This window comes from Salmo salar, chromosome 25, assembly GCF_965601325.2.
Source record: "Salmo salar chromosome 25, fSalSal1, whole genome shotgun sequence".
Taxonomy (NCBI): Eukaryota; Metazoa; Chordata; class Actinopteri; order Salmoniformes; family Salmonidae; genus Salmo; species Salmo salar.
This window is the reverse complement of record NC_138315.1, coordinates 33,957,170-33,981,877: the sequence shown is the minus strand read 5'-3', so window position 1 is coordinate 33,981,877 and position 24,708 is coordinate 33,957,170. Positions and strand designations below refer to the sequence as shown.

General features: G+C 47.1%; 1 protein-coding gene across 1 annotated transcript in view; it reads right to left on the bottom strand.

Annotated features, from left to right (window-relative positions):
* LOC106586624 (immunoglobulin superfamily member 3) overlaps positions 1–24,708 on the bottom strand; it is a 146,313-nt gene that overhangs the window by 15,995 nt on the left and 105,610 nt on the right. Inside the window, exon 6 of the mRNA XM_014174111.3 lies at positions 20,642–21,073. Coding sequence (XP_014029586.1) covers positions 20,642–21,073 — 432 coding nt within the window. The remainder of the gene's footprint in view (positions 1–20,641; positions 21,074–24,708) is intronic.

Here is a 24,708-nt window from a genome sequence, read left to right as displayed (position 1 = left end):
TCATACCGCTCAGGAAGGATACGCGTTCTGTCTCCTAGAGATGAGCGTACTTTGGTGCAAAAAAATGCAAATCAATCCCAGAACAACAGCAAAGGACCTTGTGAAGGTGCTGGAGGAAACAGGTACAAAAGTATCTAAATATTGACACTTTGGGCCCAATTTGGATATTTTCACTTAGGGGGGGTACCCACTTTTGTTGCCAGCGGTTTAGACATTAATGGCTGTGTGTTGAGTTATTTTGAGGGGACAGCAAATGTACACTGTTATACAAGCTGTACACTCACTACTTTACATTGTAGCAAAGTGTCATTTCTTCAGTGTTGTCACATGAAAAGATATACTCAAATATTTACAAAAATGTGAGGGGTGTACTCACTTTTGTGAGATACTGTATGTAAACTTCCAACTTCAACTGTATCTACCTCTATCACCAGTATCCCTGCACATTGTAAATATGGTACTGAAACTGACTGACCCTGTATATAGTATGCTTACTTACTTTCTCATATTCTTCTTATTTATATTTTGTGTGTTTTTGTTCTACTTTGTTATTTTTAATATTACGTTGTTATTGATTACTGCATTGTTGGGTTTAGAGTTTGCAAAGGCATTTCACTGTACTTGAAACCATTGAAACATAACACATTAATAACTGACAAGTCACACATGAAAAGGTAAGTTGTTAATGTAAAATAAAACCAACCTCACTTGAACACTAGGGCATGAAGCCACTTCAACACAGATAGAGGCTTGTTAGTAAGACACACTTCTCTATTGCCTGTGTTAAGCCTTGACAGAACCGACTGCCTGGAGTCACAACCATCTGCCTACAGAATTTCACCCTTACTCACAGATTGGTGAATGCGCTTGTGTGTGTGTGTGTGTGTGAGCTAGCATTTGGCCGCACTCTTAGTATTTTCACAGCTAAAAGGCATCTCCGGGCCTTCTCCCCTCTCCACAATGTCGGGCCCTCTCCCCTCTCCACAGTGCCGGGCCCTCTCCCCTCTCCACAGTGCCGGGCCCTCTCCCCTCTCCACAGTGCCGGGCCCTCTCCCCTCTCCACAGTGCCGGGCCCTCTCCCCTCTCCACAGTGCCGGGCCCTCTCCCCTCTCCACAGTGCCGGGCCCTCTCCCCTCTCCACAGTGCCGGGCCCTCTCCCCTCTCCACAGGGCCGGGCCCTCTCCCCGCTCCACAGTGCCGGGCCCTCTCCCCTCTCCACAGGGCCGGGCCCTCTCCCCTCTCCACAGTGCCGGGCCCTCTCCCCTCTCCACAGTGCTGGGCCCTCCAGTGAGTTCTGAAATTAGTCATCATTAGCTGGCTCCACACTGGAGAGACTCGTCTGAACACCGACAATCACTCCAGCCAGAATTACAGTCAAACCCCCCGGAATCCTGCCAATCGTCCTCCGGGAGAGAATAACCTCAGTATCTCCTGGAGTGGAACCGTGCTGGTTTTGATTGGCACAGGACAAAGCACAGCGCTGTTTATCCCCATTTGAAGTTAGACTCCATTAGAAAAAGAGGAGACTGTGGAGGTTGAAAGCCTGTTGCCTTTGACCAGTCTTTACAGAAAGGCCTGTTCAAAGCCTGACCAATTACCAGCCATTCAAGCCCATTATGGCACATTATAACCCCTGATGAAGGCATTATAAGTCATCATGAGTGTTGAAACGGGTCCAATGACCTCAGCTCCATAGGAAGAAATCCATATGTGCTGTTTAGAAGATATGGGCAACTGAAAGCCTTTTCGCACTGCAGAGAGAGACGGAGACTACGCACCAGGACCAGTCTCTCACTCACTCACTCACTCACACACACACACACACACACACACACACACACACACACACACACACACACACACACACACACACACACACACACACACACACACACACACACACACACACACACACACACACACACACACACACACCACACACACACACACACACACACACACACACACACACACACACACACACACACGTGTTCAGTGGCATTTAAAATGAGGTTGTCTTCAACAGGAAGAGGCAGAGCACAGGGCTGTAGAGTACATGAACTGGGAACATGATGTGCGTACTGTACGTGTGAGGCTCTCTCTCTCTGTGTGTGTGTGGTGTGTGTGTGTGTGTGTGTGTGTGTGTGTGTGTGTGTGTGTGTGTGTGTGTGTACCTGTTTTCCTACCTCATCAGGAACCTAATGTCCGAACAATTCACCCGAATGTCCTGACAAAGTAGGGAACAATAACTTTTTTGTCCTGAATGTTCTGAATTTATTCAAATGCTATTTTAAGCTTAAAAGTTAGGGTTAAGGTTAGAGTCTCTCTGTGTGTGTGTGTGTGTGTGTGTGTGTGTGTGTGTGTGTGTGTGTGTGTGTGTGTGTGTGTGTGTGTGTGTGTGTGTGTGTGTGTGTGTGTGTGTGCGCGCGCGTGTGTGTGTGTGTGTGTTAATGCTTTGGGAATAGAGCATGCTGTTCAATCATGCATCTGTAACAAGGCCATACATCATGTATGGGTACTGCCAATTCCCTTTACAGCTGAATTCTTACATTTATCTGTATGCCTGTGTGTGTTTCAGAGAGTCTGTCAATGTCTATGTTAAGTGTGTTTGGGTGTTCTGCGCGAGTGTGTTTCTTTAATGAGTCTCGTGGGTACCAAACCAAAGTAAGACAAATCCATAATTGGAAACACTTGTCATCTCCTTTCTGCATTAGCTGGTGTGTCACTCAAACCCAGGCCCTATGCCTTTATGTGTTTCTGTGCTCAACAGGCTCTGAGGTTTGTTCTACTCTCCCTCTCAGCTCTGTGTGATCTCTCCCCAGTGCAAGAGATAGTGAGTGCTGCTGGGATCCTGTGTATGATTTATGTCCCTTCGAGACCTCCGTACTTTTTACTACTGTCAGTGAAAGGGGCGGATTCTGGGAATTGGGAGCCAATCCGATGCTAGATGGTGTAGATGAGGAAGAGATGATCATATTAGAAGTTAACCTTGAACTTTAATGTTGCCATCGCACTTCCCTCCACGCTAGTTTCCAGGGCAACCCCATCTCCCTGGGCGACCAACGGCATGGCCAGAATACCTGAAGGAGTCCTGCTGGGTCTCCCAGTCAGGGAGCAGACCCAATTAAACACTGCCAGAGAGCACTGCACTGCCATCGCCAGGCACGATTAAACAAACAGTTAATTAACATTCAGCCCCTGACTCTCCAAAAACAGAGCGAGTGTTCTCTCTTTGTTGGAAAATTAAACGAGCAAGTAAACAAATGTTTGAAAAGCCTACCCCCTCCCTGAGTGTGTCCAGTTTGTCGTCAGAAGGCGTTAATTGTGGCGTGTTGCTGCAGAGCCCAGATAATGCTTACTTTTATTCCCCCTTATTTACCAGTGGCATAAAGCACACAATGACCACAATCACAGAACCATTCACATCAAGAAGAAAGGCAGGAAAACAAGCTTTGTGACGGCCGCATGCACGCATTCCCTCTTCACTCTCCTCATAGCTATATGCCACAACGCGGCGAGGTGGTTGAACAGATGAAAACGTCTTGGGGAGGTATTTTACGGTCCAGGGGGTGGGGAGGAAAGTGTACTGTTAAGGCTGTGCTCTGCAGTATCTCTCCAACCTCTCACCATCACTCACTAGCAGTCTAATCAGAACACCGCCTATCTGTCTGTCTGCCTGAACTGAATGACACAACATCAATTACAATTCTCAGACCGGTGCAAAACAGCCCAACTATAGGGATGTGGAGTATTAAATACTACGCAGGAAAGAAACCTTCCAGCATTCATCCAGACGGCCATCTCAACCAGTGTCAGTTCTGATTAGGGCAATTCCACGTTAACAGAGTGACACAGACTAAGATGTTTCACTTTAAAATGGATGTTAAACAAAAACCAATGATTGCAGAGTTAAACAAACCACACAACTCTATGCAGAAGGACTACTTTTAACAATTTCCACATCTTCTGTAGAAAGTGTTAAAAGTAGTCATTGTGCATAGAGTTGTGTGGTTTGTTTAACATACATTTTAAAGTGAAAAATCAGATTACTGTTAGCGTGGAATTGCCCATTACGCAATAGGTCATTCTGAGAGTTTCCATCTCTGTTCAGATGTAGACTGTTGCACTCCCTAGGTCGATATCTCATCTCAATCTCCTTCCATCGCTCTCCTTCTCTGTCGGTCTGTCCAACTGTATCTCTCTCTAACCCCTTCCTCTCACTCCATCTCGCTCTCCTTCTCTGTCGGTCTGTCCAACTCTATCTCTCTCTAACCCCTTCCTCTCACTCCATCTCGCTCTTGTGCTCTCCACCTCCCTCTGCTGTCTCCATCTCTCTTTCTCATCCCTCCATCTCTCAATCTCTCACCACTCCTCTCTCCATCTCTCACACCGTTTCTCTCTCTCTAACCCCTGCTGCTGTCTGTCCCAGACACCGTGCCCCTGCCAATCACAGCCTGTCTCATCACCTGTCAGTACATGAATATTCAGAATGCTCACCTACGGGGTCATGCATATTCATGAGGCTCCGATGAAGAGCTCATACAGGAGGTGGTGTCAGTCCCTGGTTCACATTTTGCTGCTCAGTCTTAAATAGTGTTTTCTGCGCTTTATGATCATTCATCTGAAAAGACTTGACAGCTGGAAACATTGGATACATTGTATGCATAATTCAGAGGTGTTGGGTTAAATGCGGAAGACACATTTCGGTTGAATGCATTCAGTTGTGCAACTGACTAGGTATCCCCTTTCCCAATATTGCCCCACTATATAGAAAATAGGGTGCCATTTGGGACAAAGACAATATGATTACTCCCCATTCAGCCTAGGGGCCTGCTAGCATCTCTCCACCTACACAGGCCTTTTGATGAGTGATGCTTCAGTCACAGTTTCTAAACTCAAGAGGAGCAACATCGTGAGACTTCCGGGAACGCTTGCAAAGTAGACCATTAGATCTGTCAACAAGAGAAATTACAAATTATTCCTTAGTTGTTCATTTTCTCGAAATCAACCTAGAGTCGAGCCAATGTCTTAAGTAGTTGAACATGTTATTTCTCCAACCTTGTGAAAGTGACAAAGTGACACGTTTTCATTTTCGTCAAAAACAGTTAGACCAGATGACGTGTTTCTGCACGTGATCATAGCTAGCCAACGTCGCCATGATAGGACCTACACGCATGATCTGGGATTTCTGTTGGAGAAGCAGTTTCTGCCTATCTTCATACTGTACTGTCTTTGCTTCACTATTTCAGGCCTACAAGTCCTCATGTCATTGTGGCAGTGGGGAAGAATCAAGTCACAGAAAAGAGACAGAGGACATGAAGATGAGAACTAGAAAATTAATGAAAAAGGTAGATTAATGAAAAAAGAAGAGAGGAGCAGCACAGGGTGAGGAGAGAGGAGTGAGAACAGGAGAGAGAAGCAGCACAGGGTGAAGAGAGGAGTGAGAACAGGAGAGAGAAGCAGCACAGGGTGAAGAGAGGAGTGAGAACAGGAGAGAGAAGCAGCACAGGGTGAAGAGAGGAGTGAGAACAGGAGAGAGAAGCAGCACAGGGTGAAGAGAGAGGAGTGAGAACAGGAGAGAGAAGCAGCACAGGGTGAAGAGAGGAGTGAGAACAGGAGAGAGAAGCAGCACAGGGTGAAGAGAGAGGAATGAGAACAGGAGAGAGAAGCAGCACAGGGTGAAGAGAGAGGAGTGAGAACAGGAGAGAGAAGCAGCACAGGGTGAAGATAGAGGAGTGAGAACAGGAGAGAGAAGCAGCACAGGGTGAAGAGAGAGGAGTGAGAACAGGAGAGAGAAGCAGCACAGGGTGAAGAGAGAGGAGTGAGAACAGGAGAGAGAAGCAGCACAGGGTGAAGAGAGAGGAGTGAGAACAGGAGAGAGAAGCAGCACAGGGTAAAGAGAGGAATGAGAACAGGAGAGAGAAGCAGCACAGGGTGAAGAGAGGAGTGAGAACAGGAGAGAGAAGCAGCACAGGGTGAAGAGAGAGGAGTGAGAACAGGAGAGAGAAGCAGCACAGGGTGAAGAGAGGGAGTGAGAACAGGAGAGAGAAGCAGCACAGGGTGAAGAGAGAGGAGTGAGAACAGGAGAGAGAAGCAGCACAGGGTGAAGAGAGGGAGTGAGAAGCAGCCGGGGAGAGAGGAGGAGCAGCACAGGGTGAAGAGAGAGGAGTGAGAACAGGAGAGAGAAGCAGCACAGGGTGAAGAGAGGAGTGAGAACAGGAGAGAGAAGCAGCACAGGGTGAAGAGAGAGGAGTGAGAACAGGAGAGAGAAGCAGCACAGGGTGAGAGGAGGAGACGGAGTGAGAAGCAGCACAGGGTGAAGAGAGGGAGTGAGAACAGGAGAGAGAAGCAGCACAGGGTGAAGAGAGAGGAGTGAGAACAGGAGAGAGAAGCAGCACAGGGTGAAGAGAGAGGAGTGAGAACAGGAGAGAGAAGCAGCACAGGGTGAAGAGAGGAGTGAGAACAGGAGAGAGAAGCAGCACAGGGTGAAGAGAGAGGAATGAGAACAGGAGAGAGAAGCAGCACAGGGTGAAGAGAGAGGAGTGAGAACAGGAGAGAGAAGCAGCACAGGGTGAAGATAGAGGAGTGAGAACAGGAGAGAGAAGCAGCACAGGGTGAAGAGAGAGGAGTGAGAACAGGAGAGAGAAGCAGCACAGGGTGAAGAGAGGAATGAGAACAGGAGAGAGAAGCAGCACAGGGTGAAGAGAGAGGAGTGAGAACAGGAGAGAGAAGCAGCACAGGGTAAAGAGAGGAATGAGAACAGGAGAGAGAAGCAGCACAGGGTGAAGAGAGGAGTGAGAACAGGAGAGAGAAGCAGCACAGGGTGAAGAGAGAGGAGTGAGAACAGGAGAGAGAAGCAGCACAGGGTGAAGAGAGAGGAGTGAGAACAGGAGAGAGAAGCAGCACAGGGTGAAGAGAGAGGAATGAGAACAGGAGAGAGAAGCAGCACAGGGTGAAGAGAGAGGAGTGAGAACAGGAGAGAGAAGCAGCACAGGGTGAAGAGAGAGGAGTGAGAACAGGAGACAGAAGTAGCAAAGAGAAAAGAAAGGAAGTAAGAAGGAGCATGGGGAAATAGCGGATGAAGGGAAGCTAAAGAAAAGAAAGAAAAAAAACATGGGGAGAGAGTTCTCCTGGGAGGATTTGGGACCAGCGGGGGGCTCTTGGGTCTCCACTCAGGGAGGCTTAACATTTTAAACCCAGCCCGCTCCTCCGTTAGCATTAGTCTAGCCACAGGCTGAGTCCCAGAGGGATGTAGGGGGTCAAGAGCTCAGACACACTCTCATCCCCCAGGACGGCTCACCAGCTGGGCCACTTCTCCCTGCTGCTCAGCCCTGGCCCGGCGCCCTATCTCTGGGGAGAGGTCTGAGCGGGTTCCCTTCGGGAAGGGATGAGGGTTGGGGCTATCCCCTGGCTGTGGAGCGGCTGCTCCTCTGCTATAATGGGGAGCTTATTTCTACGCTAATGATACCGATGTATCTCTGATCCTTTTGTGTCGAAGGGAGATTACCCCCCCCACCACCAACCCCCCCCACCCCCCGATGTCATTACGATTGGGGTAATTATGGGGATCTGCACACACCCAACGGCAGCATCACACACAAAAACACGTACTTATGTGAACACACATATCCAGCTGCCTTTCTCATCTGCCTCCTGCTTGCTATCTCAGAGATGGATCACTGGACTCTGCCTGGCCTAACGGGAAAGGGAGAGTTGAGTGAGGGGAGGGAGGGGGGGGAGGTGAGGAAAGAGGCGAGGAGGGTCATGGCAGGGGAACTCTGGGTAGTGTTTAATGACCCATCAGAAGCAGGCAGGGAAATGGGAGAATAAAGTCATACCAGACAGGCGTGTGTGTGCGTCCTTGCATGTGTACACGCTGCGTATGTGTGTGTGTGCCTACAAGCCTGAGTGTGTACACAAATGTTTGTGAAGGGAAAGGGGGTCTGCCAGTAAACATAAATTATGTCCATTAAATCAGTGGTGGACTGTGGTCGTAGATATTGTTGAGGGAAGCCAGTGCTTACTGCAGACCTCCCCCTCTCCCTCGAGCTATCGCTATGTATAAGAAAAAATGACTTTTTTGTCCATTAAAATAACATCAAATTGATCAGAAATACAGTGTAGACATTGTTAATGTTTTAAAAGACTATTGTAGCTGGAAATGGCTGATTTTGAACAGAATATCTACATAGGCGTACAGAGGCCCATTATCAGCAACCATCACTCCTGTGTTCCAAAGGTGCGTTGTGTTAGCTAATCCAAGTTTATCATTTTAAAAGACCAATTGATCATTAGAAAACCCTTTTGCAATTATGTTAGAACAGCTGAAAACTGTTGTTCTGATGAAAGAAGCAATAAAACGGGCCTTCTTTAGACTGGTTGAGTATCTGGAGCATCAGCATTTGTGGGTTCGATTACAGGCACAAAATGACTCTGGGATGCTGGCCTTCTAGGCAGAGTTGCAAAGAAAAAGCCATATCTCAGACTGGCCAATAAAAAGAAAAGATTAAGATGGGCAACAGAACATAGACACTGGACAGAGGAACTCTGCCTAGAAGGCCAGCATCCTGGAGTCGCCTCTTCACTGTTGGTGTTGAAACTGGTGTTTTGCGGGTACAATTTAATGAAGCTGCCAGTTGAGGACTTCACCGTAGGGATGGTGCCAGGTTTCCTCCAGACGTGACGCTTGGCATTCAGGCCAAAGAGTTCAATCTTGGTTTCATCAGACCAGATAATCTTGTTTCTCATGGTCTGAGAGTCTTTAGGTGCCTTTTGGCAAACTCCAAGCGGGCTGTCATGTGCCTTTTACTGAGGAGTGGCTTCCATCTGGCCACTCTACCATAAATGCATGATTGGTGGAGTGCCGCAGAGATGGTTGTCCTTCGGAAGTTTCTCCCATCTCCAAAGAGGAACTCTGGAGCTCTGTCAGTGTGACCATCTGGTATTTGGTCACCTCCATGACCAAGGCCCTTTTCCCCAGATTGCTTAGTTCGGCCGGGTGGCCAGCTCTAGGAAGAGTCTTGGTGGTTCCAAACTTCTTCCATAAAAAAAATAAAATATGGAGGCCACTGTGTTCTTGGGGACCTTCAATGCTGAAAAAAATGTGGTACCCTTCCCCAGATCTGTGCCTCGACATAATCCTGTCCTGGAGCTGTACGCAGTGGCGGTTCTAGACCATTTCTAGACCATTTCACCTGGGGGGGCCAAGCTGGGGCCAGTTGTACTGTTAGAGGGGCCAGTTACATTAGACGTTATTGTTGTCATATCGTTTTCTTTACTGCATTGCAGGCATTAGCAGGCAAAAGACCATGTTCATAATCATTCAACAATCTATTTGCATTTTCTGTCTAATAACGGATGTAAAAAAAGAACGATAGCAAAAATTAGTTATGTAAAAATGATTTCATATTACACATTTAGGGGGGCCACAACGCGGTCCAAAATTGTTGCCACAGGGCCACCTTTATTTAACCAGGTAGGCCAGTTGAGAACAAGTTCCCATTTACAACTGTGATCTGGCCAAGATAAAGCAAAGCAGTGCTACACAGACAACAACACAGAGTTACACATGGAATAAACAAGCGTACAGTCAGTAACACAATAGAAAAAAAAGAAAGTCTATATACAGTGTGTGCAAATGGCGTGAGGAGGTAAGGCAATAAATAGGCCAGTGTGTGTGTGTGTGTGTGTGTGTGTGTGTGTGTGTGTGTGTGTGTGTGTGTGTGAGAGAGAGAGAGAATATAGGAGAGCAGTATAGTGTAGGGTAGTGCTGTCAAGCTGTGTCCCACACACTACTGCTCCTTGTACTAGACACTGATTTACATGAGGAGCACCCGTGCTGCGACTCCCCTGAGTTACAACTTCAATTACAGCCTCAACACACACACACAAACACAAACGCGTGCACAAACACACATTCACACAGCCAGATTAAGGAGCATAGCTAGAGATGGAGGCAGACAGAATAACCCTACACAGAGGTGAGGGGTGGATACAGAGGAAAGGACAAGGAGATAAAGAAAATTCAATTAGGTCTGCAGATTTGGAGAAGACAGAGGTGTGTGTGTGTGTGTGTGTGTGTGTGTGGGGGGGGGGGGGGGGGGGGTAGAGATTGTGTTTCAGTGTCAGGAGCAGTGGAGTGTGTGTGGTGGTGCAGTCTGTGAGGAAGGCACAGAGAGATCAGAGCTTCTCAGAAAAATGCTCTTAATTTATCACCTACTGTGTGTGTGTCTGTGTGTGTGCGCGCAAGAGAGAGAAAGTGTGCGTGTGCGTGCACACGTGTGTTTGTTCGAGTTTATAATATATATGAGAGAGAAAGGGTGTGTGCGTGGTTATAATATATATGAGAGAGAGAGAGAGACAGACCAGATAAAGAAAGGAGAGTCGAAGAAGAAAGAAAGAGCAGGAGGCAAACCTAACCCTTTTCAGACACAGCTTTATGTACATCCCATCAGCTACTAAGACCAGGTCTTCCTTAAATACTGTATGCCTGCGTCCCAAATGTCTGCAAAAGGCTCCTTATTCCCTATAAAGTGGCCTTCTTTTGACTCAAGTGCAGTGCACTACTTTTGACCAGGGATCTGGTCAAGTAATGATCAGCATACTGTACTGTATGTAAACTAGTTCCAGTAATGACCAGCATACTGTACTGTATGTAAACTAGTTCCAGTAATGATCAGCATACTGTACTGTATGTAAACTAGTTCCAGTAATGACCAGCATACTGTACTGTATGTAAACTAGTTCCAGTAAGGATCAGCATACTGTACTGTATGTAAACTAGTTCCAGTAATGACCAGCATACTGTACTGTATGCAAACTAGTTCCAGTAATGATCAGCATACTGCACTGTATGTAAACTAGTTCCAGTAAGGACCAGCATACTGCACTGTATGTAAACTAGTTCCAGTAATGACCAGCATACTGTACTGTATGTAAACTAGTTCCAGTAATGACCAGCATACTGTACTGTATGTAAACTAGTTCCAGTAATGACCAGCATACTGTACTGTATGTAAACTAGTTCCAGTAATGACCAGCATACTGCACTGTATGTAAACTAGTTCCAGTAAGGATCAGCACACTGCACTGTATGTAAACTAGTTCCAGTAATGACCAGCATACTGTACTGTATGTAAACTAGTTCCAGTAATGACCAGCATACTGTACTGTATGTAAACTAGTTCCAGTAATGACCAGCATACTGCACTGTATGTAAACTAGTTCCAGTAATGACCAGCATACTCTACTGTATGTAAACTAGTTCCAGTAATGCCCAGCATACTGTACTGTATGTAAACTAGTTCCAGTAATGACCAGCATACTGCACTGTATGTAAACTAGTTCCAGTAATGACCAGCATACTGCACTGTATGTAAACTAGTTCCAGTAATGACCAGCATACTGCACTGTATGTAAACTAGTTCCAGTAATGATCAGCATACTGTACTGTATGCAGGCTAGAGTGGAGGTGTGGACACCCCAGATCTCTCTCTCTCTCTACAGTAAGTAGGACAGCTCCCTCTCCCTCGATCATCTCCCTTCCTATTCCAGCACAGCCCAGGAACCAGAGAACATTAATATCACGTTCTTCAAACCACGCAGACAGACACACACACGGCGCTCTCGTTCACACACACACGCACTGATGAGAAAATCTATTCAATTCCCCTAACCGTCATTAATCTGAGCCCCGGCTCCATTACGGAGATTCAGCATAATGAGATGGTGTGTGTGTGTGTGTGTGTGTGTGTGTGGTGGGGGAGAGTTATGAGGAGCTGGTATTAGATTGTGTAGTGCTATGACTGAAGCTTCCCTGGTGATGTGCAGGACAATGTGTTTGCTCGTGTTACATTTTACAGAGACAAAAAGAAAACGCATCTAATATTCCTTCTGTCATTGTGTGCCGTGAGCCCTGTGTGTGTGTCTGTGTCTGTGTGCGTGTGTCTGTATGCGTGTGTCTGTCTGTGTAAATGCTAATAAAGAAGCGTGTTCCGACATAAGATAATTACACTCTTGCACAGGGACAGAATCCAGGAGTGTGTGTTTGATGAAAATCTCCTGCATGCAGCCTCTAGTCTAGGGGCTAATCTGAGTCAAAGTGTTCAAGGCATCAGAGCTCCCAGAGAAAGAACAAGAGAGAACTGACTCTGCCTCCTCGTGCAGCAGCAAAGCTCTTCATGTTCCAGGAGAAGAAGACCAGAGCACACCAGCCACAGGGGCTGAGGTTGGGGCTCTGCAGGGAGATGGGTCTGGAGCTGAGAATGGTGCTGGGTTATGCCAGTCCAAGGCCCTGGAGCCGCACATATTCCAGAGGCACTGTCCCATCACAGGGAGGGAGCTGCAAACTGTATGTATGAATGCAGAGTATGTATATGAGTAGCATTATGCAGACTCATTTGCAGATGGAGATGCACACACACATACACACGGTAATGGTGAGGAAGCTCATACATATTGAGCAGGCCAGTGGGTCGGTGTACAGGCACTTCTGGAAGCATGATTTAAACTTTCTTAATAATGTATTTGGTCAGATGCTGTGTGATGCTCTCACACGTCATTACCCCAGCTCTCCTGCTCCGCTCGTTTCTGCTTCTTTGAGAGAGAAAGTGGAAATGGCAAATGCCAGCCGCTCATTTAACCAGGAGTGGTTAACATTTAGGAAAACAGAGAGGAGAAAACAGGGGAAAACAGAGAGGGGAAAACAGAGAGGGGAAAACAGAGAGGAGAAAACAGAGAGGGGAAAACAGGGGAAAACAGAGAGGGGAAAACAAAGAGGGGAAAACAGAGAGGGGAAAACAGAGAGGAGAAAACAGAGAGGGGAAAACAAAGAGGGGAAAACAGAGAGGAGAAAACAAAGAGGGGAAAACAGAGAGGAGAAAACAGAGAGGGGAAAACAGAGAGGGGAAAACAGAGAGGGGAAAACAGAGAGGAGAAAACAGGGGAAAACAGAGAGGGGAAAACAGAGAGGGGAAAACAGAGAGGAGAAAACAGAGAGGAGAAAACAGAGAGGAGAAAACAGGGGAAAACAGAGAGGGGAAAACAGAGAGGGGAAAACAGAGAGGGGAAAACAGAGCGGAGAAAACAGAGAGGAGAAAACAGAGAGGGGAAAACAGAGAGGGGAAAACAGAGAGGAGAAAACAGAGAGGGGAAAACAGAGAGGGGAAAACAGAGAGGAGAAAACAGAGAGGAGAAAACAGAGAGGAGAAAACAGAGCGGAGAAAACAGAGCGGAGAAAACAGAGCGGAGAAAACAGAGAGGGGAAAACAGGGGAAAACAGAGAGGGGAAAACAAAGAGGGGAAAACAGAGAGGGGAAAACAGAGAGGAGAAAACAGAGAGGGGAAAACAAAGAGGGGAAAACAGAGAGGGGAAAACAAAGAGGGGAAAACAGAGAGGGGAAAACAGAGAGGAGAAAACAGAGAGGGGAAAACAGAGAGGGGAAAACAGGGGAAAACAGAGAGGGGAAAACAGAGAGGAGAAAACAGGGGAAAACAGAGAGGGGAAAACAGAGAGGAGAAAACAGAGAGGAGAAAACAGGGGAAAACAGAGAGGGGAAAACAGAGAGGGGAAAACAGAGAGGAGAAAACAGAGCGGAGAAAACAGAGAGGAGAAAACAGAGAGGGGAAAACAGAGAGGGGAAAACAGAGAGGGGAAAACAGAGAGGGGAAAACAGAGAGGAGAAAACAGAGAGGGGAAAACAGAGAGGGGAAAACAGAGAGGAGAAAACAGAGGAGAAAACAGAGCGGAGAAAACAGAGAGGAGAAAACAGAGCGGAGAAAACAGAGCGGAGAAAACAGAGAGGAGAAAACAGAGAGGGGAAAACAGAGAGGGGGAAAACAGAGAGGAGAAAACAGAGAGGGGAAAACAGAGAGGGGAAAACAGAGAGGGGAAAACAGAGAGGGGAAAACAGAGAGGAGAAAACAGAGAGGAGAAAACAGAGAGGGGAAAACAGGGGAAAACAGAGAGGGGACAACAGAGAGGGGAAAACAGAGAGGAGAAAACAGGGGAAAACAGAGAGGGGAAAACAGAGAGGGGAAAACAGAGAGGGGAAAACAGAGAGGAGAAAACAGAGAGGAGAAAACAGGGGAAAACAGAGAGGAGAAAACAGAGAGGGGAAAACAGGGGAAAACAGAGAGGGGAAAACAGGGGAAAACAGAGAGGAGAAAACGGGGGGCAGGGGAAAACAGAGAGGGGAAAACAGAGAGGGGAAAACAGAGAGGGGAAAACAGAGAGGAGAAAACAGAGAGGGGAAAACAGAGAGGGGAAAACAGGGGAAAACAGAGAGGAGAAAACAGAGAGGGGAAAACAGAGAGGAGAAAACAGAGAGGAGAAAACAGAGAGGGGAAAACAGAGAGGGGAAAACAGAGAGGAGAAAACAGAGAGGGGAAAACAGAGAGGGGAAAACAGAGAGGAGAAAACAGGGGAAAACAGAGCGGAGAAAACAGAGAGGGGAAAACAGAGAGGGGAAAACAGAGAGGGGAAAACAGAGAGGGGAAAACAGAGAGGGGAAAACAGAGAGGGGAAAACAGAGAGGGGAAAACAGAGCGGGGAAAACAGAGACGGACTAAATTCTGGCAGATGAAACACAGCTCTAAATGGAGCCCTGTGACGTGTAAGTGTGTCTATGTGTGTCCATGTGTCTGTGCGTGTCAGGACTAGTTAAGGAGGAAAACAGGATTTGACTGAAACAATAGAAATAAAGGATGGAATATGGAGGAGCCAATAGGGGAGCTGGATTAGTCCACCTCACAGCCAATTAAACACTCCCTTTAAACACCCCATTGTAACTGATCACTTTGGCATGGTAACTCATGCCATTGTCAAAGTAACTGATCATATCATCACGGTAACTGATAGCTTTACCAAGGTAAATGATCATATCATCACGGTAACTGATAGCTTTGCCAAGGTAAATGATCATATCATCACGGTAACTGATAGATTTACCAAGGTAAATGATCATATCATCACGGTAACTGATAGCTTTACCAAGGTAAATGATCATATCATCACGGTAACTGATAGCTTTGCCAAGGTAAATGATCATATCATCACGGTAACTGATAGATTTACCAAGGTAAATGATCATATCATCACGGTAACTGATAGCTTTACCAAGGTAAATGATCATATCATCACAGTAACTGATAGCTTTGCCTAGGTAAATGATCATATCATCACGGTAACTGATAGCTTTGCCAAGGTAAATTATCATATCATCACAGTAACTGATAGCTTTGCCTAGGTAAATGATCATATCATCACGGTAACTGATAGCTTTGCCAAGGTAAATGATCATATCATCACGGTATCTGATAGCTTTGCCAAGGTAAATGATCATATCATCACGGTAACTGATAGCTCTACCAAGGTAAATGATCATATCATCACGGTAACTGATAGCTTTGCCAAGGTAAATGATCATATCATCACGGTAACTGATAGCTTTACCAAGGTAAATGATCATATCATCACGGTAACTGATAGCTTTACCAAGGTAAATGATCATATCATCACGGTAACTGATAGCTTTACCAAGGTAAATGATCATATCATCACGGTAACTGATAGCTTTACCAAGGTAAATGGTCATATCATCACGGTAACTGATAGCTTTACCAAGGTAAATGGTCATATCATCACGGTAACTGATAGCTTTGCCAAGGTAAATGATCATATCATCACGGTAACTGATAGCTTTACCAAGGTAAATGATCATATCATCACGGTAACTGATAGCTTTACCAAGGTAAATGATCATATCATCACGGTAACTGATAGCTTTACCAAGGTAAATGGTCATATCATCACGGTAACTGATAGCTTTACCAAGGTAAATGATCATATCAATACGGTAACTGATAGCTTTACCAAGGTAAATGGTCATATCATCACGGTAACTGATAGCTTTACCAAGGTAAATGATCATATCATCACGGTAACTGATAGCTTTACCAAGGTAAATTATCACGTCGTCATGGAGTTGGTGCGGAGCCAGAGAAGAGCGCTCCATGGTTTTCTCTATTGTACTGTACAGAACTCAAAATGTGTGTGTGTGTGTGTGTGTGTGTGTGTGTGTGTGTGTGTGTGTGTGTGTGTGTGTGCATGTCATTGGTTCCCTTCACTAGCGGTAAACAGAGTAAAGTGCACATCAGGGAAACTAAACAAGCGTTCAGGATGATAAGTCGATTGCCAAATGACTCCTGAATGGTCTGGTGAGTGTTTCTTCAGCTGGAGTGGCTAAGGCCAGAGAGCCAGCCAGCCAGTTGAGCAGAACACTGTCTGTGTCCCTGTGCTGCTGTGTGTGTGAGTGAGTGACCCAGTCTCAGTGATAGTAGTGGTAGAACCCCACACAGCCAGTCTCAGTGATAGTAGTGGTAGAACCCCTCACAGCCAGTCTCAGTGATAGTAGTGGTAGAACCCCACACAGCCAGTCTCAGTGATAGTAAGGTGATGGAACCCCACACAGCCAGTCTCAGTGATAGTAGTGGTAGAACCCCACACAGCCAGTCTCAGTAATAGTAGTGGTAGAACCCCACACAGCCAGTCTCAGTGATAGTAGTGGTAGAACCCCACACAGCCAGTCTCAGTAATAGTAGTGGTAGAACCCCACACAGCCACTCTCAGTGATAGTAGTGGTGGAACCCCACACAGCCAGTCTCAGTGATAGTAGTGGTGGAACCCCACACAGCCAGTCTCAGTGATAGTAGTGATGGAACCCCACACAGCCAGTCTCAGTGATAGTAGTGGTAGAACCCCACACAGCCAGTCTCAGTGATAGTAGTGGTAGAACCCCACACAGCCAGTCTCAGTGATAGTAGTGGTAGAACCCCACACAGCCAGTCTCAGTGATAGTAGTGGTAGAACCCCACACAGCCAGTCTCAGTGATAGTAGTGGTAGAACCCCACACAGCCAGTCTCAGTGATAGTAGTGGTAGAACCCCACACAGCCAGTCTCAGTGATAGTAGTGGTAGAACCCCACACAGCCAGTCTCAGTGATAGTAGTGGTAGAACCCCACACAGCCAGTCTCAGTGATAGTAGTGGTAGAACCCCACACAGCCAGTCTCAGTGATAGTAGTGGTAGAACCCCACACAGCCAGTCTCAGTGATAGTAGTGGTAGAACCCCACACAGCCAGTCTCAGTGATAGTAGTGGTGGAACCCCACACAGCCAGTCTCAGTGATAGTAGTGGTGGAACCCCACACAGCCAGTCTCAGTGATAGTAGTGGTGGAACCCCACACAGCCAGTCTCAGTGATAGTAGTGGTGGAACCCCACACAGCCAGTCTCAGTGATAGTAGTGGTGGAACCCCACACAGCCAGTCTCAGTGATAGCAGTGGTGGAACCCCACACAGCCAGTCTCAGTGATAGCAGTGGTGGAACCCCACACAGCCAGTCTCAGTGATAGTAGTGATGGAACCCCACACAGCCAGTCTCAGTGATAGTAGTGGTGGAACCCCACACAGCCAGTCTCAGTGATAGTAGTGGTAGAACCCCACACAGCCAGTCTCAGTGATAGTAGTGGTAGAACCCCACACAGCCAGTCTCAGTGATAGTAGTGGTAGAACCCCACACAGCCAGTCTCAGTGATAGTAGTGGTAGAACCCCACACAGCCAGTCTCAGTGATAGTAGTGGTAGAACCCCACACAGCCAGTCTCAGTGATAGTAGTGGTAGAACCCCACACAGCCAGTCTCAGTGATAGTAGTGGTAGAACCCCACACAGCCAGTCTCAGTGATAGTAGTGGTAGAACCCCACACAGCCAGTCTCAGTGATAGTAGTGGTAGAACCCCACACAGCCAGTCTCAGTGATAGTAGTGGTAGAACCCCACACAGCCAGTCTCAGTGATAGTAGTGGTAGAACCCCACACAGCCAGTCTCAGTGATAGTAGTGGTAGAACCCCACACAGCCAGTCTCAGTGATAGTAGTGGTAGAACCCCACACAGCCAGTCTCAGTGATAGTAGTGGTAGAACCCCACACAGCCAGTCTCAGTGATAGTAGTGGTAGAACCCCACACAGCCAGTCTCAGTGATAGTAGTGGTAGAACCCCACACAGCCAGTCTCAGTGATAGTAGTGGTAGAACCCCACACAGCCAGTCTCAGTGATAGTAGTGGTGGAACCCCACACAGCCAGTCTCAGTGATAGTAGTGGTGGAACCCCACACAGCCAGTCTCAGTGATAGTAGTGGTAGAACCCCACACAGCCAGTCTCAGTGATAGTAGTGGTGGAACCCCACACAGCCAGTCTCAGTGATAGTAGTGGTGGAACCCCACACAGCCAGTCTCAGTGATAGTAGTGGTGGAACCCCACACAGCCAGTCTCAGTGATAGTAGTGGTAGAACCCCACACAGCCAGTCTCAGTGATAGTAGTGGTAGAACCCCACACAGCCAGTCTCAGTGATAGTAGTGGTAGAACCCCACACAGCCAGTCTCAGTGACAGTAGTGGTAGAACCCCACACAGCCAGTCTCAGTGATAGTAAGGTGATGGAACCCCACACAGCCAGTCTCAGTGATAGTAGTGGTAGAACCCCACACAGCCAGTCTCAGTGATAGTAGTGGTAGAACCCCACACAGCCAGTCTCAGTGATAGTAGTGGTAGAACCCCACACAGCCAGTCTCAGAGATAGTAGTGGTAGAACCCCACACAGCCACTCTCAGTGATAGTAGCGGTGGAACCCCACACAGCCAGTCTCAGTGATAGTAGCGGTGGAACCCCACACAGCCAGTCTCAGTGATAGTAGTGATGGAACCCCACACAGCCAGTCTCAGTGATAGTAGTGATGGAACCCCACACAGCCAGTCTCAGTGATAGTAGTGGTAGAACCCCACACAGCCAGTCTCAGTGATAGTAGTGGTAGAACCCCACACAGCCAGTCTCAGTAATAGTAGTGGTGGAACCCCACACAGCCACTCTCAGTGATAGTAGTGGTGTTACCCCACACAGCCAGTCTCAGTGATAGTAGTGATGGAACCCCACACAGCCAGTCTCAGTGATAGTAGTGGTAGAACCCCACACAGCCAGTCTCAGTGATAGTAGTGGTAGAACCCCACACAGCCAGTCTCAGTGATAGTAGTGGTAGAACCCCACACAGCCAGTCTCAGTGATAGTAGTGGTAGAACCCCACACAGCCAGTCTCAGTGATAGTAGTGGTAGAACCCCACACAGCCAGTCTCAGTGATAGTAGTGGTAGAACCCCACACAGCCAGTCTCAGTGATAGTAGTGGTAGAACCCCACACAGCCAGTCTCAGTGATAGTAGTGGTAGAACCCCACACAGCCAGTCTCAGTGATAGTAGTGGTAGAACCCCACACAGCCAGTCTCAGTGATAGTAGTGGTAGAACCCCACACAGCCAGTCTCAGTGATAGTAGTGGTAGAACCCCACACAGCCAGTCTCAGTGATAGTAAAGTGATGGAACCCCACACAGCCAGTCTCAGTGATAGTAGTGATGGAACCCCACACAGCCAGTCTCAGTGATAGTAGTGGTAGAACCCCACACAGCCAGTCTCAGTGATAGTAAAGTGGTGGAACCCCACACAGCCAGTCTCAGTGATAGTAGTGGTAGAACCCCACACAGCCAGTCTCAGTGATAGTAAAGTGATGGAACCCCACACAGCCAGTCTCAGTGATAGTAGTGGTAGAACCCCACACAGCCAGTCTCAGTGATAGTAGTGGTAGAACCCCACACAGCCAGTCTCAGTGATAGTAAAGTGATGGAACCCACTACTGGCTTCACAGGCAGCATGAAATAAACACCCCAGGTCTACCTACACTGCTATACCACAGTACTCTGTGCTCCACTGTGAAAGGGTATGTGTGTGTGTGTGTGTGTGTGAAAACAGAGAGCATCCCAGGGCATGCACACACTATAATGAGGCAGTGCACAAACACAAACACTCCTCAGCTCAGAGTGACAGCAAGGTCAGAGTGCAAGTCTGAATGACTTCAGTGTCCTCAGAGAGAATACATAAACAGCCTGGGAAGCCACACAAGCACTGACATTAACTTCCTCAACACACAAACTCTGCCTCAACATTATCAGTGTGTTGTTCAGTGTGTGTGTGTGTAAAGGCCTATTATTGCAACAGTGTGTGAGGCCACTGGGGGTATAGTTAGTGAATTGTTGATGAGGGAAAGAGTTCAAGAACATAGCTCTCTGTCTTCCATCTCTTTTGTTCTCTCTCAGTCCCCACCCATTTTCGTTGTCTCTCTAATCACTCTCACTAGTGGGGGATATTAACGATCCATCGTTACTCCACTCTGCTCCATTAGGAGGTTCCGCCCTAGCCCAGTGCTACGCTACACACACACAGTCTGTAAACCAGAGAGTGAGAGCAATTAGAGCAGAGAGAGAGTTTCTAATGCCCATAGATCCTAGGCACCACAGACCTAATGGGCAGAACAAACACTGCTCATACAGGACACGGCTCAGCCAGAACACAGCAGGGCAGGGAGGCAGCGAGGAAAACCCCCTGTTGCAGCATATGTTCACCTCTAAACATTACCTGACCTCAGGCCTACCGCAGTCATTCTGCATGTTTCTCCCTGTTTTCTGTGTTAATTGATGCCCAGAAGGTTAGAAGTGTGTTTGGTTGGCCACATGGCTCCAGGTGTGTGTGTGTGTGTGTGTCCCACCTGGCTGTAACACGCTGATCCCCAGCAGGTTGGATGTCCTGTTGGCCACTTTGCTCCAGGTGTTGTCGTAGTTCCTCCTCCACAGGAGGGCAGAGCACTGATACGTCCCCGCCTCCTTGCGCCCAGCGCGCGTCACAGACAACCTGAAGTTGGTGTTGGCATGGGAACGGTCCACGGTGGTGCGGGTGCCCAGGCCCAGCAGCTGCTCGCCCCACTGCAGCGTGCCCTCGCGGGTAAACGTCACCAGGTCTCGGAACTCGCCTGCTGTGCCAACCTCCCCAGAAGAGCCCGAGCTGGCGGGCATGAAGCGCCAGGTGACAGAGGCAGGCACACGAGGGTTATGGCGGGGCTTCACCAGGCACTGGAGGTCAAACGAGTCGCCAAAGGTCACGCTGGGCGTCCGCGACGACGCCGACACCACAAAGGAGGATTCTGGGAAAACAGGAAGAAATGCATTACTGTTGGGAGTAAGGGTAAATTCCAAACCGACCCCTAGCTCCTATTTTTTTATTTAACCTTTATTTACCTAGGCAAGTCAGTTAAGAACAAATTCTTATTTACAAAGACTGCTTATCCCGTCAAAACCCAGACGATGCTGGGCCAATTGTGCGCCGCCCTATGGGACTCCCAATCACAGCCGGATGTGATGCAGCCTGGATTCGAACCAGGTACTGCCTCTTGCACTGATATGCAGGGTCTTAGACCACTGTGCCACTCGGGAGTCCCTATCCTATTCCCTAACTTCTATTCCTTAACTCCTATTCCCTAGGCACTTTACTATTTATATATATAAAAAAAATACATGTTAGTCATTTAGCAGACTTAAAACAGCAATTGGGTTAAGTGCCTTACTCAAGGGCACATAATTCACCTAGTCGGTTCTGAACAAGCAACCTTTCAGTTACTGGCCCAATGCGCTTAACCGCTAGGCTACCTGCCACCCACTTGATGTAGATGTGAAAGGATTGGAGAGGTAAGCAGTGTGGCAGGCCAGGCAGCATAACAGAGGCGATGGTGGTGACAGACTGTGATGGAGCAACCCTCTACTTTAATACACAGACAAAGGGAGAGTGAAGGAGTAGGGATTGCAAGACTGAGTTGTATTCAGGAAGAGTTGAGTAACTTGCCTTTGATCAACAAGTTAGCCGTTAGAATCCATTCACTGTCCTCTGAAACACAACATTATGGAGAGGTTGTATAAATGTGTGTTTGTAGAAGATGTACTGCATTTATAGGGTTAATGCTAACACACAGGTCCCCCCCCTCTCTCACGGTGGGTACAGGTAGGTGGGTGGGTGGGTGGGGGAAGGATTCACCTGCTGAGATTAACACTGACAACACTTACCCAGGGTGCACAGGGGCATAGTTCCAGAGCCTGTGATGACGGAGCATAGATCGATTTCTCATGACTCCCCGGGGCGGCCACAGACAGCCATTTGCCCAGCAAAGGGAGTGGTGTGTGTGTGTGTGTGTGTGTGTGTGTGTGTGTGTGTGTGTGTGCGTGTGTGTGTGTGACGTGTGTAAGAGCAGAGCTGAAAACCATTGGTAATGCACCACCAGGAAAGGCTCCAGGGAGAGATTTTCTCTAAGAGCTGATGTTCGATCTGCTTGCTTCTCTAGCCAATCCAAACTTTCCTCATTAAGATAACAACAGTCACCCTGGTTCAGATAATAGGGTCAACATACACCTACACTACACCACTTAGAGAGAAGAGAAAGAGATGGGAGAGGTTCCCCGGTACTTCACTCCACCATCAGGTATCCTTCTGTAATATCCTTCATTCCAAATGTCGACAAAAGAAAATACGCTAGACAAGGTGGGATCTTTTAGTGTCTGTAAAATTAATTATGCAATAAATGTCGCTGGAAATGCTTATGTACAAATATTGCTATAATAACCATCATATAAACTTGGAGTCACACGGTGACATGATGTGTGGTCCTCCCACTACGACTCGCAGTTTACTAGGCTACAGATGAAATCACTTCCCTGTCAACACTCAGAGCACACTATCACTAATCCCCACAGGGCAGACAGCCACAGTGGAAAAAGACGCATTGTGATAAAGGGGAATGGAAGGAACATCTTGAAGACACATTTACACGCTAGGGATGGGTATGATTATTTGAATATTCGAAGATCCAAACAGATATTAGTATTCGATTACTTGGGACAGTATTTATTTTTGAGAAGAGTGCAGCCCATAAAAAAGACATACAGGTAGCCTACACACATTTCACACACTGAGCTTGTTGTTATTGTCGGTCAATCAAAGCGGCACCACAGTCAGAGGCTCCATGTCTAGCAAGTGAAGTGGGAGATTTCTGGAATAAAAATTACGGAATTAAGTTAGTTAAATGCGAAGGAGTAAGCTACAATGATCAACCAACAGGTAGGCTGTTGTTTCAGATGAATGGAGTTGTTTTAGACGTAGAGTGCAGCAGAATAGCGTCAATTAGCCTTGCTACTTTAGATAGCTAGCTGGCTAGCTTAGCTGGCTATATGTTTTACTTAACCTTTATTTAACTAGGCAAGTCAGTTAGGAACAAATTCTTATTTACAATGACGGCCTACCAAAAGGCCTCCTGCAGGGACGGGGGCTGGGATTAAAAATAAAAATAAATTAAATAAAAATATAGGACAAAACACATCTACTGTAGCTTCTTTACAACAATGCAGTCAAGAAGGGCACTACAAGATGGTATGATAGATAACCTATGGCAGCAACAAGTCTGTCTAACAAGCGAGTTGGTTTGGCTACTTTCTCCCTCCCCATCTCCCTCTCTGCCACACACATCTCACCCATCACCCCGACTCTCTCTCGAGCAAGGGGCCAGGGTTCCAGTCTAGAAGCACGGTTTCGACTGCTCCTACAGTTTTGCTTCAGTACTGCAGTTTAACTGACACCCGGCCCAGAAAAAAGTATTTCCATAGACGGCCACATAGAGAAGTCAGATTAGAAAATTCCTAATAAGACACTTTAGTCATCACTTTTGTGGACAAAACATCCATTGAATTATTAAAATTATTGTCGATGAGGCTGTTTTTTCCCCCATTTTTCCCATCACTCACACTTAACATTTCATATCCAATGTCAGCCATGTTTTTGGATGACTTCGTCGCTGCTCACTCGAGCGCAAATGCGCATGTGATGTTGGTCTGTATAAACCGGAAACAATCCGAATATAGACGGTCCATGAATTGGCATATGCGACTGTGAGTAGATAACCTTAAAAACAATGGTCAGACATCTTGGACGCCGTTTCCAGTTCTTATTATACCTCAGTACTCGAGTTGCGAAAGCAAGTCTCCATTGAAGTTTTAAAAAATATATGTTTTTCTGTAAAACACATGTATTTCGACTATCCAGATATCATGATATTATTAGAATACTGAAATAATTTCAAATGCCCATCCCTAGTACACACAAACAGGCACGAGCGCACACGCACACACACACACACAGACACACACAGACACACACACACACAAATGAAAATAAATGTGTCGGAACGATAACAAACCCCATGATCTACATAGTCTACATAATTCATCAGTTGCTAAAACACAACAAATGACCAGTTAAAAAGCTGACATCTTGTCTCTCCCTCTACGGCACCACAAAGTTCTGCTGCAGGGACTAATCCCTTCGCTGTGTGTGTGCTGAGCCCTTGGCTTCCCAGTGCCTCAGTCAGTGCTTCGCTCCAGTGCTCTCAGTCAGCCTGTACCAGGGATGTTCAGCTTAACTCAGCACTGACAGAGAAAAGCCTGCCCACTGCTAAACACATTTACAACTGCATTTACATTCTAATAATTCTGGCTAATCTGTGTGTACGCAAGTAGTGGAATGTGTGTCTCAAGTCAAGATTGTGTGTGTGGTGTCCATTGAGCATAATATCATAAAAAAGTAAAACTACATTTGAAGTCAGCATGGTGTGTGTGTGTGGTGTGTGTGTGTGTGTGTGTGTGTGTGTGTGTGTGTGTGTGTGTGTGTGTGTGTGTGTGTGTGTTGTAGTGGCACATACCCCTTGGGGGGATATTCATACTACATGAATAAAGCATGCTT